Source organism: Dendropsophus ebraccatus, chromosome 9, assembly GCF_027789765.1.
Source record: "Dendropsophus ebraccatus isolate aDenEbr1 chromosome 9, aDenEbr1.pat, whole genome shotgun sequence".
NCBI lineage: Eukaryota > Metazoa > Chordata > Amphibia > Anura > Hylidae > Dendropsophus > Dendropsophus ebraccatus.
In genome coordinates this window covers 29971377-29991119 of record NC_091462.1, presented here as the reverse complement: position 1 = coordinate 29991119, position 19743 = coordinate 29971377, and the positions used below count along the sequence as shown (strand labels likewise).

The following is a 19743-nucleotide window of genomic DNA, read 5'->3' as shown; positions in this document are numbered from 1 at the left end:
CAGATGTGTAACAAGTAAGGAGATCAGAGAACCTCATCTCTATTTGTAAAAGGCAGAGGCCATCTGACTCTCAGCATACTTTTACGTTCTTCCTACATCAGCGCTAGCTAGGGCTCTGTGAGTCACTGTACAACCCCGCCTGCCTTGTCGCTTCAATTTCTCACTATAGGAAGAAAAGTCACAAGCCATCTTGTAGCCGTCACAAAAAAATCTCTAAAGGCGTCTGATTTCCTGTGGGGTTGTCGTCGTACGTTGGTCTTGTATATTCATTTACTGGATGTTGGAATAAATCTTGGATTTCTGCAAATGCTGCATCACAGTGTGAATCCTGGTGTATAAAAAAAATCTAAGAACAATGCACGACTTGTTTTCCCCTAAAGAAACAGTGACGCTGTAGTCATAGCATCGCTCACAGATGAACCCTAGAATATATTACTATATTACTTCTATGCTGGAAAACCACCGGCTCGCCTAAAGCCAACAGTATGTTAGTGTCAGCACAGACCAGCGTATAGGTGTTCAGGAACACCAGCACAATACTACACATCTGGAATCATCAGAAGCTCTTACCGTAATCTTAGAACAAGGTTAATCGCAGATGTTCTGTTTTCTGGATGGCTTTCATTGGATTGGGCCTAAAATACACAGAATATAGGTTATTCCAGAAACAAGTCATGTGGTTACATAGCAAAACTATTTCTTAAAGCCATTGCCCAGTGAGGACCCCCAGACTGGACATGGCTTATATAGTTGTATTGGAATAATCCAATTTTTGGCCCCTGAGTATCATTATTATTATTATTATTTATTTTTATTTATTTATTTTTTTGGGGGGGGTTGTATTGCTGTCTAGGTGGTTTGAATGGGAATTTGGTATTGTTCACAAGTAGACTATTGTGATTACTGTTGACTGGTATCTATCACCCTGGGGGTTTCAAGTGTGATACACATACACACACTCATACACAAAATATTGGATAAAATACTAAACAACTTTATTTGAGCACTATAAAAAAGCTCCCCCACAGCTCCTGGTATGACGTCATTGAGCCCCCTGCTCATCACTCATCACCCGTTTAAGGGCCTTGTGACACTTACTGATTTTAAGACATATTAGGTAAAAGTTAAGTTTTAATATAGGCATTTGGGTCTGTAGTTTGTTTTTGATATACAATAAGTGATATACAGTATAGGGGAGATTTATCAAACTGGTGTAAAATAGAATTGTCTTAGTTGCCCCTAACACCCAATCAGATTCCACTTTTCATTTCTCACAGATGCTTTAAAAATGAAAGGTGGAATCTGATTGGCTGCTAGGGGCAACTGAGCCAGTTTCACTTTACATTACGTTTGATAAATCTTCCCTATGTCTTTATGTGAATCTTGTGCATCACTTGTGTTTTTTAGTGTTGGATACAGCTATATTCAAATTCAAATATTGCTTACAGGGGTACTCCAACAACTTATGTTTTTCTTTCAAATTAACTGCAGTCACAAAGTGCCAGATATTTGTAATTTACTTCTATTCAAAAATTTCAAGTCTTCCAGTAATTATCAGCTGCTGTATGTCCTGCATGAAGTGGTGTATTCTTTCCAGTCTGACACAGTGCTCTCTGCTGCCACCTCTGTCCATGTCAGGAACTGTTCAGAACAATAGCAAATCCCCATAGACACCTGGAAAGAATACACCACTTCCTACAGGACATACAGAAGCTGTTAAGTACTGAAAGCCTTGAGATTTTTAATAGAAGTAAAACCACATATCTCTGACTACTACTACCAGAATACTATGACTTCTAGTTACTATTAAAGCTTTGCTGCAGGTGAACGCCACCCCCGCTGACACATTTCTGGTGGGGGTTTTGATTATGTTCTCTTTTTTTCCAGTCTATCATTACATTTGTATTTCTGACAGATAGCCAATCCCACTTTATCCTTTTGTCATTCGCTCAATAAAAGTCCCAGAAAAGATAATGTGACGCGGCTTTCTGGTTACCTGAGAATCCTGTAGGTTCAGGTTTTGCAATCTGGTCTGCGTATTGCTGTCTGAGGAAGTCTAGGAAGCAAAAAACAAAAGAAGGTTCAGGTCCGTGTAATAAATAAACCCCCGTTATGCTGTTTGACAGGCGGCAAAGAAATAATCGCCATGTTCCTCCTGAGGCTGCAATGCAAAAAATATTAATTACTGGCATGGTTCTCTGCAGACTTATATGGATCTTAACATGATAGAAAACAGCACTGTGTTGGTTCGCAGAAATCACGGGCGTTGTTACAACGGCCATGATTTCTGGGGTACTTACGTAGTGCTGCAGGATGAGGGAATCCCTAGTGGCGCTGTAGAAAACTGATATGTCCGTTTTCTGCCGCCACTATTCAGTGAATAGCGGCTGCAGAAAACCCTGTCAGTTCCCACAAAGGAGCGAGCAGCTCTGGCCGCACGCTCCATTGTGTGCTGTGGGAAGTTTTGATGCAGGCGTGCACTGATGTGCCCGCATCAGAACTCAACGGCGCTAAAGATCATCCTGCCAGTACTGCAGTACCGGCCGGGGTGATCTTTTCTGAGACCGGCCGTTCCGTAACCTGTCTGGGTCACGGGACGGACGGTCTCTTACTATGTGTGACCATAGCCTTATTATGTATGTGGCAGAATGGATAACGGCAACATGTCTTACATTGGGAATATTGGGTAAGAGAATACTACTCCTACTGATGTTATTATGGATGTATAATAGCATTGCCTTGGAAACAACTAAGACCAAGAAGGGGCCTTGGACCACTGGCACAAAAGGGAAGCTTTGTTTAAAAAAAAAAGTTTCCAATTAACCGGTGGTAGAAAGTTATACAAATGTGTAAATTATTTCTATTTAAAAATCTCAAGTCATCCAGTACTTATCAGCTGCTGTATATCCTGCAGGAAGTGGTGTATTCTTTCCGGTCTGACACAGTGCTCTCTGCTGCCACCTCTGTCCATGACAAGAACTGTCCAGAGCAGGAGCAAAGATTTTTAAATAGAAGTAATTTACAAATGTTTATAACTTTCTGGCACCAGTTGATTTGATTTTTTTTTTCAGAGTACTCCTTTAAAAGCAACATAATACAGGTCAGGAAATTAATAAAAAAAAAATATTAATCCAAAAAGATTTCATAGATAATCGCAGCTATAATATTTTCCTATGCGGCCGGGTATTAGTATACCGGTAATGTCCGAGTCAATGGCTTTTTAATCGCCGACCACTCGTAATGTTGAGGTGTAGAGAAAGAACCATTTCATACTCTGATTACTCAATTTCCATGTCCATTCTGCATCAATTCAATGCAACGTCGGCTTTTACAGCTGTAATTGCTTCTGTAATTTCGGCACCGGCACTATTCTGTATCTTTTCAATTTATCTGGTGTTACAAATCTTCCCTAAAGTAATCGGGAACTGTTTAGTTTTTGCCCAAAATAAAAAGTTGTAACGTTCCTTGCTGTACGGAATGACAGGCCTTGATTTACGATTATGAACATTTCTAGAGTTTATATACTGTAGAGAATCTACATACAAATTTCAAAGGGTACTCTGAAAAAAAAAAATTAAACCATCTGGTGTCAGAAAGTTATATATAAGTTGTAAATTACTTCTGTCTTATCAGATGCTGTTTGTCCTGCAGAAAGTGGTGTATACCAGTCTGACACAGTGCTCTCTCCTGCCACCTCTGTCTGTGTCAGGAACTGTCCAGAAGAGCAGCAAATCCCCATAGAAAACCTCTCCTGCTCTGGACAGTTCCTGTCATGGACAGAGGTTGCAGCAGAGAGCACTGTGTCAGACTGGAAAGAATACACCACTTCCTGCAGGACATACAGCAGTTTATAAGTATTGGAAGGCTTACGTTTAAAAATAAGTAATTTACAAATCTGTATAACTTTGTAACACCAGTTAATTTCCAAACAATTGTCCTCCTTCCTCCAGAGTACCCCTTTAAGCATTAGGATCTCTTTAATTCTATGACTCTCGTATGATTCAGTGGAAAGACGACCAAATATTCAGACAATTCAACACCTGTAATCTTTGCATTAAAGAACCGTGAAGGTCCCGGCTCAGTTGTGACCATTTAAATTCCACCTTTAAATTGCTCAAATGCATCTAATCCATATTTCTCATACTTTTCTTTAGCGGAATAATATAAGAAGAGATGGAAGCAAAAAAAAAAAAAAATCTTTAACAGGGTTTTTATTCCCAATCTCATTTTACACTTATCACTTTACTATCAATTATTTAAAAGACGAGACATGGATTACAGGTTTAAGAATATGATTTACTCTCCGCATAAAGTGTTGATCTTTCCATGAAATGTAAAGCGCTTAAAACGAAATAAATTTAAAAAAATGACTTTCTAATCACTTAAGTATACCCAACTCAGAGCCGCAGGTAATAATAGTGCGGCTGTGCACCCACAACAAAGCCGCCATGGACTGATATATCATATTTATAGAACAGTTACCATGTCATTTATGATTAGTGATTACAGTAATATCAGACAATACGGCCTTGACTTGGATAATAAAAGGCCATAATATATTAGCCTTGTTTATATACAGATGTAGAAGAGCTAAATGTCTCATTTAAAGGGGTACTCTGTTATCAGAAAATTACCACAAGATGTATAACTTAGGGTCCTATTACACAGGGCAAATCAGAATCGGGCAGATATCGCCCCCAGTAATAAAGATAACGATCAGACGAGGACTCGATCATTGGCTGATCGTTACCTTCCTTGCAAGTTTAAAAATCAGCCGTCGACTGCACATTGGTGCACAGTTGACGGCTGATGAAAGCCTATAGAAAATAATAAGGTTATACTTACCTCTCCAGCCCCCCCCCCGCCACTAAAGCTATCTCTGAAGTGACAGGCTGCTCAGCCAATCACTGGCCAGGGCGCTTTCCTTTCTAGGTCAGTGATTGGCGGAGCGGCCTGTCACTGCACAAACAGGTATAGAAGCCTTGTGGTGAGTGGGGAAAAGCTAGAAGGGCACTGTGGACAGGTAAGTACAACTTTATTATTTTCTATATACGCGGCAAGGATTGCACAGACATCACTAACAATATATATACAGTCCTGGTACAACAATAATTGAGACATGTATTTGGCTTTGTAAGCGAGCGCGATCGCTTACTGCAAATTGATTAATGCAGATTATTTCCCTATGTGTAAAAACAATGTTCAAAGGAGGATATAAGATTGAAGAACGGTGGTGGATTAGGCTTTATAGGTTGTACATAGACATAAAAATGGTCATAAGTATAAAAGTATAAAAAAAATATCACCTTACCTCTGCATTATCATTGTCATCATTAATTCTTCTTGGCTACATAGAAAGAGAGGGAAGCAAGATTAAACAACAATATACATATCTAAGTATACAGAGGGGCATACCGGAGAGGAACTACCGCAATACCTTCTCTTTGGATAAGGACTCTTTATATTCAGGACTTTTTTCATCCAATTCATCGTCACTCCATTCCCAGTCTCCATCTTCTGTTTTATGGAGGTGACCACTTGAACCAGGAACTCTTCTAACCTACCAAGACATAATGGCTTTTATTTATTCACTATCCTTATCTGGGATGGAATAGTCCATCAATATTAAATGGTAGTCCACCTTTTGGCACCTCACCAAACAGCTCTTAGCACCTCACCAAACAGCTCTTGGCTGGTTTGGTAAACTCATTCTGACACACCCTAATTGGGTATTGGTGTTAACACATGTGGGCACTACTTGCTAAAGAAAAAGGGGGACATTTATCAAAATAAGTCCCTGGCGTATGCCATGGAGAAGGAGCAGATTTGCCCCTTTTCCATGGAGTACACCAGCCATATCCTCCGCTCAACTGATGAGGGAGGAGGGGCAGCACAGCGGGCCACCCACACCTCATTTTTGAAAGTTTACGTCTGGAAACAGGCGTAAACTATGGATAAAATTTACACCTGCTCTGGAGCAGTTGAAAATTTTTTGCACAATTGAAGTGCCAAGCACAAGTCCCGCAGGCTTCACTAAGACGCGTGCACTTCTTAGTGAATCCAACTGGGTAATCGGGGGCAAAGCCTAATTTGAGGGCATATGGGGGCACTATTTGTTTAAGAAAAAGGGGAACATTTATCAAAATAAGCTTCTGACGCGGTTTACACCAGCCATATCCCCCGCTCGTCTGATGTGCAGGTAGGTGTGGCGTAGCAAGGTGGGCAGGAGGTATGGCCCCCTCATATCACTTATAAAAGTTTTCATCTGGAAACAAGTGTAAACCAACTGAGGCATGAGGCCTAATTTAAGACCAGCGTATTAGTAGGCTGATCTTAATAAATGTCCCCCAAAAAGTCTACATAGAGCATTTCACGAGTGCATTATATGGGCAGACAATGAGAAATATGTAATGCTTCATTTAGCCTGCGGAGGCGCTGTGAGGAATTATAGATTGCATCTGACTGATGAAAGTCCCTGCAGCAGGACACCCTGTGATCAACTTGGGGAACCTCTTTTAACAAAACAGGATTGTGTAGGTATATGCACACCGAGGAATCAAGTGGGCAAGCAGCAGCATCCACAGTGATTCCTCAGTGTGCACAAACCTTAAAGGGTTGCCTGCTCTTTTAATAAAGAGAAGACAAAAGACATACGTTGCTATTCTAAAGTCTCCACTTACTAGTCCCTATTGACAAAGGATATGAGACCATAGCAGCCAAGGACTGGTTGCAGCGGTGATCTGCTACAGCCACTGATTGGCTACAGTAATGACATGTCCTGTGTTAAGAGGAACCGGGAAGTCCCGCAGGCTACAAAGGTTGTATCTGAATAGAAATGGTAGAGGACTAAGGGTACTATGACACGGCCCAATGGGGGCCCGATAATAACTGTAAACGAGCACCAATCTGCCCAATAATCTGAAACTTGTTGTTCCGTGTAATAAGGCCCTAAAGAGATGAGCATGTCTTCTTTTTTATTTTTCAAAAAATATAAATGCAGTCCCACCCCTTAAACCATGGGCCATCCAAGGATCTGGTATCCAACTGAGCCTGAGGAAGTTTCAGAGTAACAGCAGGAATCTGAAGATACTCATAACCATACTTACATGTCTTTTAATCCCAATGACAACCTCGATGATAAAAGGATTCAGACTGATAGACACCCCCCCCCCATGTTTGGGGATCTTTAATGCATTTTTCTTTGAAGTACTCAGATCAGATTTTTTTATTCAATATCCCTTGAAGTTCAGTGCTGATTAAAGTAAGACATCTTACATTTTGATGGTGAAACCAAGTTTTAGTATGAATCGATCATACTGTTATCCGGTTCCCTGTCCTACTTCTGTTTTGGTTCAGCTATTTTACTGGCCGACTACGTAAAGACAGAATTCATGCAATTTTATTAGAATCTGTTTCACTGAAAAATGGAAGTGATCTTGTTCTAATCAGCAGAACTCATTTGATAGCCATATGTATTTGGATAGACACATATTATAGGATAGCACCGCCCAAAGTAATCTATCACACTACTGTAATCCATCACTACAAAGTCAAGAGATTTCACTACGTCACCCTGGAGCTGTTCTTATAAAAGGGTGAGCTGTATGCAAAAGCAACCTATCCCCTACCAGTAAGATACATATATGGGCTTTTATTGGTGTCCTGTATAGAAAATATGTATAAAACATTTCAGCTTTGTTGAAGCTGTTTAAAATAATAGTTAAACTTTAAAGTCTAAGACTTTTAACAAGCTGCGGTTGATGAATCTTTTATTATTATTAAAGGCAGTTCAGCAAAAAAAAAAAATCTTTGAAATCAACTAGTGCCAAAAATGTGTATTTTACTTCTATTAAAAAAATCTCAAGTCTTACAGTACTTATCGACTGCTGTATGTCCTGCAGGAAGTGGTATTCTTTCCATTTTCTATGGGAATTCTTTACTGCTTTGGACAGTTCCTGACACAGACAGAGGTGGCAGCAGAGAGCACTGTGTCAGACTGGAAAGAATACACCACTTCCTGCAGGACATACAGCAGCTGATTCATAGAGGGAAACTTGGGATTTTTTTTAATAAAAGTAATTTAGAAATCTCTGGCACTTTTTTTTTTTTTTTGCTGAACTCTCCCTTTAAATTAAAAGGTCACTGAAATCTAATGATATCTGAATTACTCTTACTGTTTCTAACTTTTTTTTTAATTATTTCTGAACATATTTTATATAAGGACCCCGAAACTAACGAGAACTCTACTGGTTGCTCAGGATAACAGTACCATTTTATCGAAATGCTCCCAGGTAACACAACTACAAAAAAAAAAATAGAAATGAGATATAAAAAAGGAAACAACTCATATGTGAACGCATGCAGCACAAACAGCATCAACACCATCCTAAAAAAACTAAAAAAAACAAAAACAAATGAAGATTACCACTAAACTAAATCCTAAATTCAGAAAAAATGAAGTACCCTTCTGCTGCCATCTTGCTCTCTCTCAGAACCTGGCATCAAGCTTGTATTTCCAGAATTCTGCTCAGCCTACTTGAGCAAAACAAAACAGCATCAGCCCCGCTCTCAGACAACTTGCAAAAGTCACAAGTGGCTTAAAGAACACAATGGTAATCATTACACAACCTGGCTGCTCAGTTTACAATTCATTTTATGGAGCGTATTATTCCAATGACTCCGGCTCGCACGTGCTGTGAATCTTTTAATAGGATGGAATAAATGTTTCGGCTTGTGCTATGGCAATAAGTGCACTTCTTCTCCATTTGTAGGATCACTGTTTATCTGCTATACTTCGTGATTTATTCAAACGTTAGAGGAGCTTGAAAAATACTTGGAAAAAATGTTTTTAAACAGAAACAGATTGAGTAAAAAGCAAAAAAAAAAGAGAGGCAGGAAAATTCTAAACAGGTAAAGTTTGGATCAGGTAGATGTTAAGACAAGCAGCAAATAGTCAAGGTTAAGAAGATAAGCCAGGTCCTTAAAGGGGAAAGCAAGAAGAGACGCAACTTGGCAAAGCAGATACTAAATGGATTAGAATCAAGTGAAGAAGGCCTCAAAGTGTCACTGTCGTTTATTTTTTTTATTTTTTATTTTTGCAGAAATCAATAGTACAGGCGATTTTAAGAAACTTTGTATTTGGATTTATTTGCCAAAAAAATGCATTTTTATCATGAAAAAGCAGTTTGAAACTCTCCCCCCTGTCTTCATGGTTTTCTGTAGAGAGGGGAGGGGTTGAGGGAGATGAGGCACCAAAACAGGACAACAGAGAGTTAATTTACAGCTACATCAACAGGCTATTTCCTCTGAAGTCAGCACAAACCTCTCTTACCTCTGAATACAGGCATTTACACAGGTCCCGCTGTGTAATCCTTTGTTCTTTGCTCTCTGCTGCCGACTAATCTCCCTCCTCCCTTCTCCCCTCTCCATAGATTAGACAGGGCTCAACTGATGTAAAAGAGTCGAGATGTCCTGATAATGAGCAGTGAAAGAGAGAGAGGGGGGAGGGGGGGACCTGGGGAAAGTTTTTTTGAATGCAGATAATGGCATATTTGCCTAATAAACCCAATTACAAAGTTTCTTAAAATCGCCTGCACTATTGATTTCTGCAATAAATAAATAAATAAATACGACAGTAACACTTTAAATAAAGACTCAGACACAAAGTCCCAGGCCTACCTCGAGCCCTTTAAGAAGCTGGGGGCCAATGCATGCTTCATCCTAGGGACAGAGAGGTGTAGAGGAGATCAGTGCCTAGGAGGACAACGTCGGGCACCCGAAGAGGCAAATCTTGTAATACTGTCCCTCTGTAAACTTCCCCTGGGTACTCTCCTCCCTCTCTAACTCAATGTGACAACCTTCTCCCATCCCCTACCTGCTGATAAGTTTAACACTATGCAGTATATGATCAGCAGTAGCCAGGAGCAGTGTGGTTTCAGATCTTTCAGAAACAGCAGAACAGCCAGCTATGTGATGGAGTTGCTCAGACTTTACAGCAATAGAATTACAGAATAGAACAGTAATGAACACTATGTAAGTCTAGTATGGAGTTTCCACTTACCAAAGTACCCTACAATTCTAATTTAAACGCTGTCATTATTCAACCCCTGTCCCCAAGGTGGATAAATCTTAAAGGAGAAGTCCGGCCAAAATAATTTTTTTATATGTTATTACTTATGAAAAGTTATACAATTTTCTAATGTACATTAATTATGGGAAATGCTCATATACTGCTATTTCCCTTAATTTAGTGTATCAGGAAGTGTTAGAATTATCTCAGAAGCAGTGACGTCATGACGAAAGGTGTAATTCCTATGAAGTGTCCAGCAGGGGGCGCTCTTTATATAGAAGTCAATGAGTACCATTGACTTCTAAATATAGTGCGCCCCTGCTGGACACTCCATAGGAATTACAGTGTATGTAATGTTATGTTATACTAACTTTTATGTTATGTTATGTTAACTTTTGAACGGTAGTGTATACAAGTGACATACATCATGATTGTTCCTTCTACCTGCTTCTGGTCTTCTACCTAACTGTAGAATTTTCCATTGGCAGGCTTGGAGGAGCATAAGGTTAGGTTGGGGAATGATAGCTCAGCCCTCTGACACTACCTGGTGAGATACTCTGTTCATCTCAGTAATGAGGAGTAATTTACATTTTGTTGGAAAGACATCCAGACTTGCTGAAGTATCCAGACAGACATGACTTTAAAGTATCATGTTAAGTAGAAGAAGACAGAAGAAGACAAACAGTGCTCAAGACACTGTTACATAGAAAAAATGAAAAACTATTTACCCTCCTCACTCCCTCTTTGCTGCAACAGTGTTGACCCCCAACTGCACTGAACTTGTCCCCGAGTCACACAAGGACCTTCCTACTCAGCCAATCAGTGACTGAGGCAGGACACCGTTGTGGCCACTGGTTGGCTGAGCAGAAAGATCCTTGTGTGACTCAGGCACCCAGTGTAGTAGGGGACCAGCACTGGAAAAGCGGAGGGGGAGTGAGGAGGGTAAGTATAGGTTTTTTTCCCCATTGACTGCACCTTCTGCACAGTAAAATTTTCTGGAACACTCCTATAAGTCACTATTAAGTTTCTGCCAGTATCACATTGAACCCCATTATCTGCCAAGCTTCTATGAGCTGCACAGGTTTTTCTTCCCTGTATCCTTGGGTAATTCTAAAAAATGTAATGATGGTGGACACCTGGCTAGCCTCTAAACTGAAGTATCCCTGGGGTTCCACTTAACAACCTAATTTCCTTTTCAGTACCACAAAGCAGACAAGTTCATGATAAATGACAAAGATTTTATCGATTTTAAAAGACAACGAGCCTGGTTTTACGGCCGACCTCTTTTGGGAACTTTTGGTTCCATCTGGTCTTGAATTATTCATAATAATGAATTTCCTCCTTTCCACTGAAGGCCGAGTCCACCATGTAATACGCTCCTGACATTACAGGTACACAGCTTCCACTTCAGCCGGCTTGTTCACATCTCACTCGCTACCTTTGTAAAAAATAGAAACTGATCCTTTTTTCTCATGATCAGGACTGAGGGAAACAACAGTACTAAACCGTACAGCACCGTTACTCTGCCATATCACAATGTAAATTGTCACGGCTGTAAATTATTCTTAGGGAGGAATAGCTGATATGGGGCTGGCTCAAGAGCAAGAGCTTTCCTTTATTACTATTAACCAGGGATGACTCTCATAATCTTCACACTTACTTATATGCTGTACTATGGGCATACATCCAAATCCAATATACCAATAAGTTACGTTCTAGTCACTCCATTTTTTTTAATGTTTATGCATTTTTATGCATGAACTCCCGGACTGACCCCTTTTGGGTCTTTTTATTAATGCTTATGTACCTCCAACATATTCCACACCCAAAACAATCCCTGTACCAGCAAAATCAAATTATCCTATCTAAGATTTACTAAAGGTACCTAAGAATTGCAAAAATTTGGCACTGAAATGGGAAGATGTAAATGCAACCTTAACCCTTTGAGGACCAAGCCCAAAATATGACTGCACTAATTTTCATTTTTGCATTTTCGTTTTTTTTCCTCCTCCCCTTCAAAGAGCTCTAGCACTTTAATTTTTCTATCTACAGGACCTGTAAGGACTTGTTTTTTTAAGGAATAGGTGTACTTTCTAATGGTGTCTTTAATTCTACCATAACATGTATGACAGAACCCCCAAAATATCATTTATAAAAATAAATTTGGTGAAATTGGAAAAAAGAATGCAATATGGTAACGTTCGGGGGGTTCCTGTGTCTACGTAATGCATTATATGGTAAAAGCGACATGATACTATTACTCTGTAGGTCAGTCTGAACACAACCATATGCAGGCGTACAAAGATTCTTTAATGTTATATATTTTTTTTTATTAAACCCTTTTTTTTTTGGCAATTAAGTATTAACAAAATGGGCCTATTGTGACGCTTATGACGCTTTTAGTTTTTCACATACAGGGCTGTATGGGGTGTCATTTTTTTGCGCCATGATCTCTAATTTTTATTAATAGCCTATTTGTGTAGATCGGACATTTTGATTACTTTTAATTTGACTTTTTTATATATATAATGTAACAAAAAAAACAGCAATTCTGGCACTTTTTTCCCTCTTTTCGTTTACGCCGTTCACCATTCGCGAGGACGATTGTTGTATTATGATAGATCGGACAATTACGCACGCTACGGTATAAAATATGTTCATTTATTTATTTTTATATGTTTTATTTATATAATGGAAAAGGTCGGTGATTTCAACTTTTATTGGGGGAGGGGTTTTGGGGTATTTTGAAAAACATTTTTACTTTTTTTTTTTTACACATTTAATGTCCCCTTGGGGGACTTTCACATGCAATCATCAGATTGCATACACTGATCATTGCTATGCCATAGGCACAGCATTGATCAGTATTATTGGCGTTCTGCTCATTGAGCCTGCCCATACGGTGCCGCAAAGAACTGACATGTCATTCAGTGAATTGCGGCCGCAGAAAGACCTGTCAGTTTACACAATGAAGAGAGCGGCTTCGGCCGCTTGCTTCATTGTGTGCTGTGTTAAGTTCTGATGCGGGCGCCCACTGATGTGCCCGCATCAGAACTCTGCGGCCGGAAAGATCATCCGGCCGGTACTTAAGTACCGGCCGGAGTGATCTTTGCAGAGACCAGCCGTTCCGTGACCCGGCCGGGTCACGGAACGGTCGGTCTCTCACGTAGTGTGAACATAGCCTTAGGCTACGTTCAGACACAGTATTTTTGCTCAGTATTTTTCAACCAAAACCAGGAGTGGATTAAAAACACAGAAAGGCTATGTTCACACACTGTTGAAATTTAGTGGATGGCAAATAACGTCTGTTCTTTCAAAACTATAGCCATTATTTTAAAATAACTGCAATTATTTGGTATTAAATGGTGGCCATCCACCAGTGTGTGAACATAGCCTTTCTATGTTTCCAATCCACTCCTGATTTTGGTTGCAAAATACAATATGGGAACATAGCCTCATCTTGTTTTTGGAGTGCAGATTTAAACTGGAAACCCACACACACGGGGAAGACATACAAACACACATGGGGAAGACATACAAACACACATGGGGAAGACATACAAACACACATGGGGAAGACATACAAACACACACGGGGAAGACATACAAACACACATGGGGAAGACATACAAACACACATGGGGAAGACATACAAACTTTACTAAAGCAAAATGGTTCGCGAGGCTTGTCCATAAGCTTAACGGCTTGCTTTCTTTAAACTCCACTCCAGTTTCCTAGGCCCTGATCCAGCTTTTCCAGGCACGTGGAGAGGAGCAGCACAGAGTTAAAAGGCAGCAGGCTGGAAAGTCAACAGTCCAGTCTGGATATAATTCGCTAGTACTGTAAATTCGCTCATCCTTAGAGATTATTATTACAGATGAGCGAACCTCGAGAATACTCGAGTCCATCCGAACCCGAACGTTCGGCATTTGATTAGCTTGGGCTGCTGAACTTGGATAAAGCCCTAAGGTTGTCTGGAAAACATGGATACAGCCAATGACTATATCTATGTTTTCCACATGTGTTCCATATGTTTTTCCAACTTCAGCAGCCACCGCTAATCAAATGCCGAACGTTCGGGTTCGGATGGACTTGAGCATGCTCGAGGTTTGCTCATCTCTAATTATTATGTATTTCTGGTCTTTGGATTGTGTGACCCATGTTGTCATACAGAAGACAGTGAATGTCCATGCTGAAAAGGGCACCACAAAACACCTGGCCGCCAAGACTTAAAAGGGTTGTCCGCTTAGGGGGAACATTTTAAATATTGTTGCAGGTAGATAGAAAATAGTAAAGAGCCTATGCTTACCTTGCTGTGCTCCCCTGGTGTCCTCCTACGGGTCTCCGAGTCCCTCGCTGAATGCTCCCACCTCCACTTCCAAGATCTGAGCCGATCACTGGCCACAGAGTTGTCTCAGTCAGTGATCGTCTAAGTGCCCTGTCCATTTCAGAAGTGGAAGCAAGAGCATTCAGCGGTAGACCCGGACACCCATAGGAGGACACAGAGGGAGCAAGGTAAGCATAGGCTCTTTATCATTTTCTATATATTCCCAACGATATATAAAAAGCTTTCTCTGACTGGAAAATCCCTTTAAATTAGCAATGCACACTAAATATGATCTATTGGCCAATCATCTAATGTGTTTGGGGTCCTGAAGGTGCTGTGTAAATCAGCACTTCAATGAACACAAAGGGGAATTGGAACACCAAGTAAGCAGGGGGGGGGGGGGCAGAGAAACCATTTACCTTCACCCACTTTACACTGAGAGGGTTAACATGAAATGGTCATTGGAGTACTCCTTTAAGCATGTACTCAAGGACACATCTGTAGCATAAACAGAAAAGAGTACATCAGGTCCATGGTATTTTCAAAGCTAGTCACTCCATGGCACATGTTCCTGGATTGTATATACATCATCTGCCTGCACAATGCAAGCATTGCAGAGATCATTGCACCACCTACAGAGGGTTCATATTGATTTCTAAAGTCATCTAACAGTCAACTTGTGTTCCCTTATAGGTTTTTAAAGAAATTACACTAACGTCAATGCAAATAAACTAACTTACTCAAATTCCCCATTAGTTTCCTCATATACATGCACTATATCCATTCAGGCCAATTTCCTTGCTTTGTAAATATTGCGTCATGTAAATGTGAAATGCCCGTCAATTCTAAAGCGGAGGCGACTACCCAGAGACTGAAAACCATTAAATTAGTAAATAGACCCATCTGTCTTGAAATACTCCAGGGTTTAATCTGGCATGAAATGTAGATGTCACATGCTAAGTGGCTGTAACTATTATGGACTGTTGTTCACTTTAAAAGGATCAGTAAATGGTCATTAAAATTCACTAACGTAATAATTCACAAAGCTCTTAATGGGTAAAAAAACACAACGTTACTTCTAGCTGCCACTCAATCATATGTGCAAATGTTCATAATGAAGGGCTGCGAGTGCCTGTTCACCGTATGACAGGACCAAGCTGGCCGGAACAGAATCAATAATGGTTACAGTCCCTTTAATTGGTATATTAGGGAATTGTATTATAAGGAATTACATAATAGACTGTTATTATCCTAATTTATCCGATTTTCTGCCTCCATCACCAGGAGCAATTCTGAGTATTAGCTGATAGGAAAATCAAATTTACAACCAATTCCCTGAAAGCAGAAGACAACGGGAACCATTAATAGTACCGCCGATGGGGCCTGGAGGCGGAAAAGGGGATCGTTATTTTTTGCTTTATTTTTTTTTCACAAATCGTTTTAGAATGATATTATAATCCTCCCGAAATTTCATCTGCTTTTCATAATCAAAGCGATTGCTCATGAATATTTAAAATGCAAAAACAAAAACTGTTCTGTATCTTATCTTATAAATATATAAATATTGCTTTGTTTTGGTTCTTTTTCTGCTTTTCTTACTGTGTGCTACAGAAATAGGGTCTAATCTGATTTCACTATTGGGGTATTGCTAAGGAAGAACGTTATAGCATATCCCTGGGATATGTAGCAGCATTATGGTTGGTGCAAGTTTGATTTCTGGCTCTTGACCATCTATTGTGCAAAGACTTTAAAGGGAACCTGTCGTCACTTTCATGCTGCCCGAACCATGAGTCATCTGGGCAGCCACACCAGCCTTGGTAGATAAAGGGAAAAATCTGTCAATCAATTCCAACAAGGAAAAGTCATGATGGACCACTTGATGGTTCGGGCAGCATGAAAGACAAGTTGACTTGAGGACAAGTTTCCGTTAAAAAGCCTAATCAGGTGAATATGGCTGTGTTGCCGTTTATTGCATATAAGAAAAGGAAAAACAGCAGAGGCACTCACATTTGTAGTTAACTTTTTGAGGGTTACTACAGGTCAGAACAGAAGACATAAGGCTGCTCACCTGAGTTAGACACGACTCTATAAACAGCATTTTGAACGAAGAAATAGGGTAGCCACAACCATCCTCTGAAGTTCCCTCCCGGGTTTAGTGGTGCAGCAGTTTCAAGCGATAGACTGAAAGAATGGTGGCTTCAAACAGCGCGTTTCTCCATCAGAATGCGTGGTCCTGAGAAAGAGGGCATTATAAGGGTCCTATTACATGACCCGATCATAAAGTGTAAACAAGCAACGATCTGCTAGATCTGCGCTCGTTTACTGAGCAATTACAGGGGTCGACTATTGGGCAGCAAGGGCTGCATGGACATCGCTAACCATGTCCCTGCAGCCCTTGCCTTTAGTGTAAAATAATAAAGGATTAACTTAAAGAGTCACTGTCATTTTTTTTTTGCAGAAATCAATAGTTCAGGCGATTTTAAGAAACTTTGTAATTGGGTTTATTAGCCAAATATGCCATTATCTGCATTTAAAAAGCCTTTTGCCACCCCCCCCCCTCCCTCCTCTTTTCCATCCACTGCAAAAAAATCAGGAAATTGTAACTTGTTGCATCAGACACAACCCAGTCTGTTCTAGGGAGAGGGGAGGAGGGAGGAGGAAGGAGGGAGTTAGCTGACAGCAGAAAGAAGATAACAGAGGATTACAGGCACGGAGCTGGGTGACAGCTGTAATCAGAGCTCAGAGAGGTCAGTGGTGACTGTCAGAGGAGATAGAGGGTGAGGTATTTGTAGATTAGCTCTTTGTTGTCCTGTTTTGGTCTTTTATTTAGCTCTCTCCATAGGAGAACAATAAAGACAGGGGGGAGAGCTTCAAATTGCTTTTTCATGATAAAAATGCATTTTTCGGTTAATAAACCCAAACCCAAACAAAGTTTCTTAAAATCACCTGGACTATTGATTTCTGCAAAAAAAAAAAAAATTCACGACAGTGACACTTTAACTGCTCACGTTCCCCGGTGTCTTTGGGCATTCCAGGTGTCCTCAAGCGTTCCCCGGTCTCTGCAGCTTTGCCTCGGCCGCTCAGCCAATCAGTGCAGAGACCAGAACAAAAAGACATAGCTGCATAGACCTGGGAATGCTCGAGGACACCTGGGAAGGTGTAATACTTTCTTATTTTATACTATAATCATCAGCCGTCAGCCGTGCATGACTATTACATGTAGCAATGCGCGCCCAACGCCAGATTTTAGGTCTGTTTTACCCTGCACTGAATAAAAAAAGAGTTGTTGCATAGTCCACTGTTCAACTCTTCTTTCCACCCATTCTGATGGACAAGAGCACTGTTTGAAGCCAGCATTGGTTCAGTCTTCCTCTTGAAAGTTTCTTGCATATTTGATTCTTGTTGTATCCCCGTGAATGACTTGTCCGAGATTTGTCCGGAATGATATCCCATGCCTCACCACCTAAGACAGAAACATTGTCATACAGTACCAATCTGCCTCTTCCACCCGCTACTCTAATTTTCCATCTACACATCTGTCAGAGGTCCAGGAGGAGCAAAATGTCAACTGCTATTACTGTCATATCTTTATAGCTACCATATTGGCATATATTACTGCACTGTAAAATGCAATAAACCTTTCTGGGCATTATTTCCTTTGAGAGTGACACCAATTTATATTATTAGAATGTGATACAGGTTAAGCCCTTTGTTAAGAAAGGAATATAAAAAGGAAATAATTACTTTAAAAAGGAAATATAAGGTCTTATGTTCTTTTTCTGCTGCCATTCTACTACAGTATGTGGAGTGCAGCCCATTATTGGAAAAATCCATCGCTAATCAGGGTCAGGAATTCAAGGATGGAGACTAAAGAATCCAAGGATGACCCTGTGACCCATATTCACTTTGTAAGCTTTTACTCTATACTCTGATATAATGGAACTAAGCTGTGTCCAGGACACCTGACACAGTAGGGGTCAAAGTCACAACTAGACTATGCCAGGGGGTCAAAAATGCTGATCATCACGCTAATACTGACCGTACTTTTTCTTCGATACTGCTCCATTCCTACTCTTTGGTGCTCTGAGGCGTCAGGGAGGATTAAAGAAAGGAGCGGTAAAGAAGTGACAGCACAGTAGTCAGGAGTTATGGCAGGTAACTACAGAACCCATAATGAGTATGCAGAATGCAGGGGGTATTATTACTGTGGAGTACACAAAGAGGATTCTTTATTTAGGGGAAAAAGATGGATTATTACTATTGGCAACTCAAACTGAGCTTTAAGACATACCTGTTATTTCAAACACGTCACAAAGTACTTTCAGTGCACTTACTGCTGTTGTTAATCCCCACCTTCTCCCCATTTCAGTGGACCACAGATCGGCTGTTTAGCAGTAGTACACATGATGGGTACCTCCTTCCTTACTTTTCTGGCCAATCATAGCACAACACCTACTCCTCTTTGTTATGCCATGACATAGTGCTGGAGAAAATACATTGGACTGAACAGGTTGGCCTTGTTCTAGACTAATAATTTACACAGTACTATTAATATTGTGTGTGGGGGGGGGAGAAGGGGTTACTGATGGATTCACCGGCTCTGCAAGGGGCTAAGTGAGCAGAAAGGAAAGACACAGCAGCAACACAGCAAGCAAGGGGTTAGACTTAGCACTGAACTGTTGCTAAAAGAAGCCTGAAAACTAAAAGGGGGATAAGATACAAGAGACAGCACTGGGTATATTCAGTGGCAAGGAAAAGGTTACACTAAGCACTGAACTACTGCTGCTGCTGACTTTGTTTATGAGGGCAGTGTACATCCCCTGGAGAATAAAGACAGACTCACAAATTTCATGTAAACCCAAGGTGTCAAACTCAGGCCCTCCAGCTGTTGCAAAACTACAAATCCCACCAGCCAAAGCTAAAGCTGTGACTTCCTAAGCATGATGGGAATTGTAGTTTTGTAACAGCTGGAGGGCCTGAGTTTGAGATGTGTTATGCAAACAGTTCAAAATCACTGCCCCCCCAACACACACACACATCTACACCTAGCACTAGGTAAGCCCTGCCACCACTTCCTGAATCCCGTCTTGCTGTGTCTGTTACTAGAGACAGAGTCACCCTCACAACAAGGGGTGAACAGCAGATTGCAGATAAGTGAGATTCAGTAGCCAAGTAGCCCCTGGACAAGGCAATGATTATTTGAATTTGGACTTATCTTTGAATTTTAACTGCACAAGTAGTTTTGACATTAATAGAGAAATACAAAGTTGTAGATCTACATTAGCAGAGTACAGCACCTAATGAGCTTCCGCTGCACATTCCCCAGCCAGTTTTAATTAAACTTTCT

At 40.5% G+C, this 19743-nt stretch overlaps 1 protein-coding gene across 3 annotated transcripts in view; it reads right to left on the bottom strand.

Moving 5' to 3' along the window:
• The window catches only part of STK39 (serine/threonine kinase 39), a 259852-nt gene that overhangs the window by 129763 nt on the left and 110346 nt on the right, over nt 1-19743 (bottom strand). For 2 of the 3 annotated variants that reach the window (XM_069985123.1, XM_069985124.1), the window contains exons 11-14: nt 5438-5560; nt 5312-5347; nt 1997-2056; nt 571-635 (exon numbers count right to left, since the gene is read on the bottom strand). In XM_069985123.1, coding sequence (XP_069841224.1) covers nt 571-635; nt 1997-2056; nt 5312-5347; nt 5438-5560 — 284 coding nt within the window. Of the gene's footprint in view, nt 1-227; nt 329-570; nt 636-1996; nt 2057-5311; nt 5348-5437; nt 5561-19743 lie in introns of those variants that run through there. The other variant, XM_069985125.1, reaches the window with a different exon arrangement.